Source organism: Lepidochelys kempii, chromosome 1 (genome assembly GCF_965140285.1).
Source record: "Lepidochelys kempii isolate rLepKem1 chromosome 1, rLepKem1.hap1, whole genome shotgun sequence".
Taxonomy (NCBI): domain Eukaryota; kingdom Metazoa; phylum Chordata; order Testudines; family Cheloniidae; genus Lepidochelys; species Lepidochelys kempii.
This window is the reverse complement of record NC_136380.1, coordinates 150,282,917-150,288,916: the sequence shown is the minus strand read 5'-3', so window position 1 is coordinate 150,288,916 and position 6,000 is coordinate 150,282,917. Positions and strand designations below refer to the sequence as shown.

Below are 6,000 nucleotides of genomic sequence, written 5' to 3'. Positions count from 1 at the left end.
CAGGAGTTGGGATTTTAATAAAACCACCAAATATTATGAGTCTTGAAATAAAATTGTGAGTTGGTAACACTGCTACCTGGTTGTCTAGAGAGCAGGGGAAGGCTCCATAGACTCCTCTTTGCTCTCCCTCACCACCTACTCTACGCTACCCTACCACACCACATGTAAAAGGGGCAAGGAAAATCTTTCCCTAGGAATGGCTCTCCCCCCTTTCCCTTCTGCTTCACTTATGTGATTAATAGTTTTGACCAGTTTTTTTTTGTGTGTTCTTTTAAAATTTTTTCTGATTTCAACATTCAAACTTTCAGTGCAGGTTTATTCTTTCATTCAGTTTACTGACAATCAGATGCACTAAACTTAAAACAGTTGGGTTCTGAATTCCAATGACTCTCAGACAAAAGTAGTGGGATGAGACGCAGTTAATGAAATTTGGTAGATGATTGATGTGTATCTGTCAATGTCTATTAAAGTTATTTTTAAAATCAGTGATGCCTGCATGTTCCCCCCCCATACAAGATATTCTAACTAAAAGACAACAAAACAAATCCCATTTCCTTCTATTCACAAGACCCTCACCATCAGATAAGTGAACTCTAATCATTGTGGAATGTCCTCTACAGACAGGTGAATGAAACTGATCAGCTTGTGTTCAGTTACTTTAACTGCAGTATCACTTTAAGGATACTAAGATGCTAGTAACACAGAACTGTGAGAATTGCCTTCTGCTAAAATGCATAAAAAAATAAAAATCAAACACAAAAGTCACCTACATGTTGACGTAGACAAATTCACTTACAAATCCACCAGACCCTCATTAGGGAGCCATTCAATAGAATGAAGAGATGTGAATATAATTTTCTGAGATGCATGCTGTAAAACCCATCCCTATAATGAAGCAGAGTTGAGAACCCGAATAAACAGTGCTATTATTTTAGAAGTATCTTTAGAGCAGAGAGTTTCACTGTAAAGGTGCTGTGTAGTTTCAGGCAAATCAGCAGACGTTTATCCGAAGTATGACTAATTTGAGAGCATGCAGGAGAGAAACAGTGCTTTCTGAAAGGAAGTAACAAAATGGACAAAAATTAAAAAAAGAAAAAGCCTAAACCTTTACATCAGCATTAGAGGACAATGTGAATACTAGGATTTGAAACTGATTTGCAGATACACTGTTTTTAGCCAGGGAGAATGCTCGTTAAATGCAGGATGCTGCTATGGCTCATGTGTGTTTGCACTGAGGTACAGATCTGTGAGACTGACGTATCAGATAAAGTCAGAGTGGTTACCACACCGACGGTGTAGCAGCTGCATAATAAATGATGGAAAGAATCATGTTAGGCATGCCCACCTAACCTAACTTGAATCATGCGAAAGGGGAGCTGTTGGAATTCAAATAGACTTTCTGGTTCCCAGCAGTCGGCAGTAAGAGAATGCTTTCAGGAAGATGACAGATGCAGGGAAAAGATGCTGTTTTGCACTATCTTGATTTGTTACAGCAGCCAACTTATTGGCATGATGGAGTGACAAGAAAAGCAGCTGGCATGGAAGGTAGGATTATCAAAGCCCTTGCATCATTATGAATGTAATTAGAAACTGACCGTGACAAAGCATATGTTAGGACAAGCTGCAGCTGATGGCAGACGATTTGTTGCTGAGGTCTTGAAACTCTGAAAACAATGTTTCTTTTGCAAAATGGATCGTTGAATTGCATTTATGCTTGTGTAACATTTCTCTGTGTGTGTGTGTGGTTTCCTCCAACCTCAGGGAGCCACTTACCTGAAAGAGCATTATGTTAGGATGAGATTACAGAATAAAGTATTTCCTAAGAGTCTGTGCAGCTTCAGGTAGATAGAAACAAACACACACTAAACCTAACCCTGGCAAAAGCTCTATATAATTTAGTAGCAAGCTTTAATTGATATATTGGCATATTCAGGAATACTGAGGAAATGAAGATGTATATATTGAATGTTTTGATATAATGAAAAAAAATGCAGGTTTCTGTTTTATAGTTAGGTTTTTTTTTTTTTTGGCAGTTTTTTTTTCTTCTCATCAGTTTTTAGCCCTTGACTTTCATTCAGTTGTTCAGTATTATATGAAAAAAATACATCAATATCTCCTGCAGGGTTTTTCAACAACTCCAGCATCTGTTTCTGCTATTGAACTGTATTCACGTTTTGCCAACTTGATATTTACCCAGCTGGTCTATCGTTTCTCTCTTGATTACTGCTCTTAATTTCTCTGTATCAGCTTGTTTCAGATAGGATTTTGAAAGCTTTTAATGAGGAATGATAGCAAAAGCTAAATTATTGAAAATTAGAGTATTCTTTTATTTTTGAAACATCAGAGAGTATTCTCTCATATGCATTTTATTAAATTCATTTTCTATGCTGCAGTATGTTTTTATACAATCATGGGATTGCAGTTGTAAATACTTTAAAATAGATGAGTCATAAGCATAAGTTTCAACTGACTGTAAAAAGAAAGTTTGAGGTCATTTAAAGCTGCTTTTTTATGCATATAATTTCCTTGTAAACACCTTCCCCTTCTCTCTCTCTCTGCTCATCATGCGAGAGAGAGTTAAGTATATACTGAAATATATTTTATCACCACTAGGGTGAAACACTCCCCCCAGCCCAGCAGTTTAGAACAGGTGATTGTTTAAAACAGGTGTCAACTATATTGGAATAGATTGTTCTGGGAATAATAAGTAAATGTGGTGTTTTGTGAGTGTAAACAAGAACCAGGCTATTGTTTCTCCTTAGGTACAGTAGCCAACTTAATTACCTATAAAATAAATGATGCTAAATTAATTTGCTCAGTTTAGGATACAATATGCTCTCTTTAAACTGCCCCCTTCCCCAGATTAGATATTCTCTTTGAAAGTGCTATATATAAAGTATGTCCTTTGCATATTGTATATTAGTGTGTTCTAACTTTACTTCGAATAGTTTGTAGTTTAGTTTAAAACTGTTACTAACCTGAGTGGAGCTATAGCTATTTTAAAAATATAAATGCTTCAAAATACATGAGAGAGACAAGGTATGTGAAGTAATATATTTTATTATATATATATTGGATCAACTTCTGTTGGCTGAAGGGGCAGGATAATCTCCAGAGAAATAGCAGTGAACCAGCCTTTAAAAAGTTTTTGAGATAAAGATTAGTAAAACTAATAGACTGCTGGATAGTTGATCGTTTCTCTTCTTGGATCGCTTTAGAGAGACATTTTAAATTAACCATTGGGAGAAGAGAAGCACTTCTCTATGTGGCCAAAAGTACTCCCTGTTTATATGGTCACAATTGCTCAGTGATTCTAAAAGTCCACTGTCATGCTGTTCCAGAAAAGCTCTATCAGGCGTAAGGGTAATTTTCTGTGTAGTTAATTTTAAAAATAGTAGAGTGTGTTTCCCGTATAAACAATTTAAGCTCCATTCAGCTTTTCAGGATAGCAGCAAAACTGTTTTCACACTGAATATATTGTATTTACAGTGCTGAAGCCATCACTTGCTCCTCGTTGGAGGAATGCTGGCTGACTCTGATCACATGATAGTAACAGAATATGGTTTTGCCTTTAATGAAGATATCCTAATAGAATGCTGTCTGTGGACATTGTCCAGTTGAAAATAGTGTTTTTATGGTTTTACTTATGTTTTGTCAATAGTGAGTGCTTTTAGCGTTTTGTTTCACTGGTGAATTAAAGAAGACACTAGGTGGAGCTACCAGTTGATTATTTATAGAACTACCATGCAAGGCTCTGGGGAAACCTGCCTAGTGAGCAAGCTCACTTTGATGATGATTATCATAATTATTAAAAAATCACATCCAGCTTGAAGTGTAAGCTTTAAATCATGAAATCCAAGCACTGATGGGGTTAAAGGAAGCTATTAGTCCATTTCTTTTTATTATTTTACAAGACACTGATGAATACACCACACACTTTTAAAATTTCTCCTTTGACCAGAGAGAGTGGGGCAGCACAAATAAATAAAAGAAGAAAAGCAAGAATAGGTTGGATATTAGGAAAAACTTTTTCACTAGGAGGGTGGTGAAACACTGGAATGCGTTGCCTAGGGAGGTGGTGGAATCTCCTTCCTTAGAAGTTTTTAAGGTCAGGCTTGACAAAGCCTTGGCTGGGATGATTTAATTGGGGATGGGTCCTGCTTTTGAGCAGGGGGTTGGACTAGATGACCTCCTGAGGTCCCTTCCAACCCTGATATTCTATGATTCTATGAATAGGACCAAATAGATTCTCTCTCAGTAGATACTTGCAGAAATGTTACTGTGTCTGTTTCTTACTTTAGTCTGGTGCTCAAACTTTTCTCTCTTCATTCACACAAGTCTTCCTATCTCCACCTGGCCTTTCTAATCCAACTTTACTCATGCAGCTGCCATATTAGGTGCAGATATTGGCCTGATTCAAAAACCTGGACCCAAACAGTCCCAAATGTAGTGGTACATAGATGGATCTGAAAGAAATCTTACACCAGATCTGAAATTTATGGTGGAGGGCGTGTACCTTTATAAGCAGTAGTGCACGGGCAGTCTAGTGGTGCATGCATTGCTGATACATAGCTGCTTGATTTTGATTTGTTACCAACAGAGTGTTGCCTGGATCAGGGCTCTATTGTTCTAGATGTGTAAATACACAGATGAGCACATTCTCTGCCCTGCAAAGTTATACTCTAACTTCAGACATGACACACAAATGACTTGACAAACAATAAGGGGAGAGGGAAAAGATTATGGTAAATCACGTGGCTACTCTGCTATGTTAACCACACATCTTGGAAGTATAGAGGGTTCCATAAGGAATAGTGGATTTTGAATTTTTTCTTAATACAATTCATGATTGTTTACAGGTTACTTACACTCTCACCAACAGAAGTTGGTCCAATAAAAGATATTACCTCACTCACCTAGTCTCTCTACTGGCTACTTAAGTTAGTTTGTTTGAGATAACGAGAGAGAAGGTGAGAGATATGAGAATGGCTGAGATTAGATGGAGGGAGATGACAGGGCGCAATAGGGTAGGTGGGGTGCAAGGATTGGAGGGAAAGACTGGGAGATGAGCGACAGGCAAGGAGGGAAAAATTCAGATAAAGATTAGGAGGAAGATTGGGGGCATCACGATGAGTCAAGAAGTAACAACGGCATCAATACAAATCTGCTGTGCAAAGCAAATGGTGGTAAAGTCAGTGGGACTCTGGAATCCTGAGGTTAATGGTGGGGTCAGGGCTGGAGCAGGGGGTTATTGTAGTCCACAAAGAGAGCCTGCTGTGAAAGGGTTTGGCAGAGTTGCCTGACTCCCAAAATGTGTCAGTCTGTGAGAAGCTGGAGGAGTGGGGTGGGCTTAGCAGGATGGGGAAGTCTGTTGGCTTTCTGAGCAGCTCCAGTGGAGCAAATCTAGAAAACTGGAACCTGGTACTGAGCTGGTTCTATGGGTAAGAATGACATCAGAGGGGCAGTACAGCGGGGGGAAAAGTGGTTATACCAGTACCTCCCTCTTCCTAGGTGGAAGTCATTGCAGGAAAACAGGGATTTTAGGCCTGTTTTAGGAGACATGACATTGGTGCTAGTAGGTGTGAGACCCAAAATGTATAAGGGGAGGAGCTGGCTGTTGGAAATGAGGCTCTCTGGCAGGCAAGTGCACTTGCGTCCCTTCTCCAGGCTGGGTTACAAGAAAAATATCCATCACAAATAGGTGTGCTAGCATATTTGTAAAAAAAGAAAACAAAGGATGGTTTTGTAGCAACATTTTTGGGGGTTGTGAAATACTCTAGTTAAACAGATCAATACTATTTTAGTGTGTGCTGGTGCTGCTATTGACAGCTTCTGACTCAACAGCCTTGTGCATATTTGTCAGAGGGGAGGAAGTTTTCCAACAATCTGGTGCTCCGAGAGAGTTTATCATGAAACTGAACATATCCTTAACCTTCACTTTAAGCAAAAGAAAAGCTTTGGTAGTGTCTCCACTCATTTGGCTTTTCCCTGCAAGCACTG

The 6,000-nt window shown here is 38.8% G+C and overlaps 1 protein-coding gene across 11 annotated transcripts in view; it reads left to right on the top strand.

Annotated features, from left to right (window-relative positions):
• Window positions 1-1,383: 1,383 nt before the first annotated feature.
• Window positions 1,384-6,000, top strand: part of DMD (dystrophin) — a 1,937,833-nt gene continuing 1,933,216 nt past the window's right edge. For 5 of the 11 annotated variants that reach the window (XM_073357918.2, XM_073357898.2, XM_073357881.2 and 2 more), the window contains exon 1: window positions 1,409-1,545. In XM_073357918.2, coding sequence (XP_073214019.2) covers window positions 1,449-1,545 — 97 coding nt within the window. In that variant the 5' untranslated portion in view covers window positions 1,409-1,448. Of the gene's footprint in view, window positions 1,546-6,000 lie in introns of all 11 variants that reach the window. The other 6 variants (XM_078854257.1, XM_073357964.2, XM_073357927.2 and 3 more) reach the window with 4 other exon arrangements.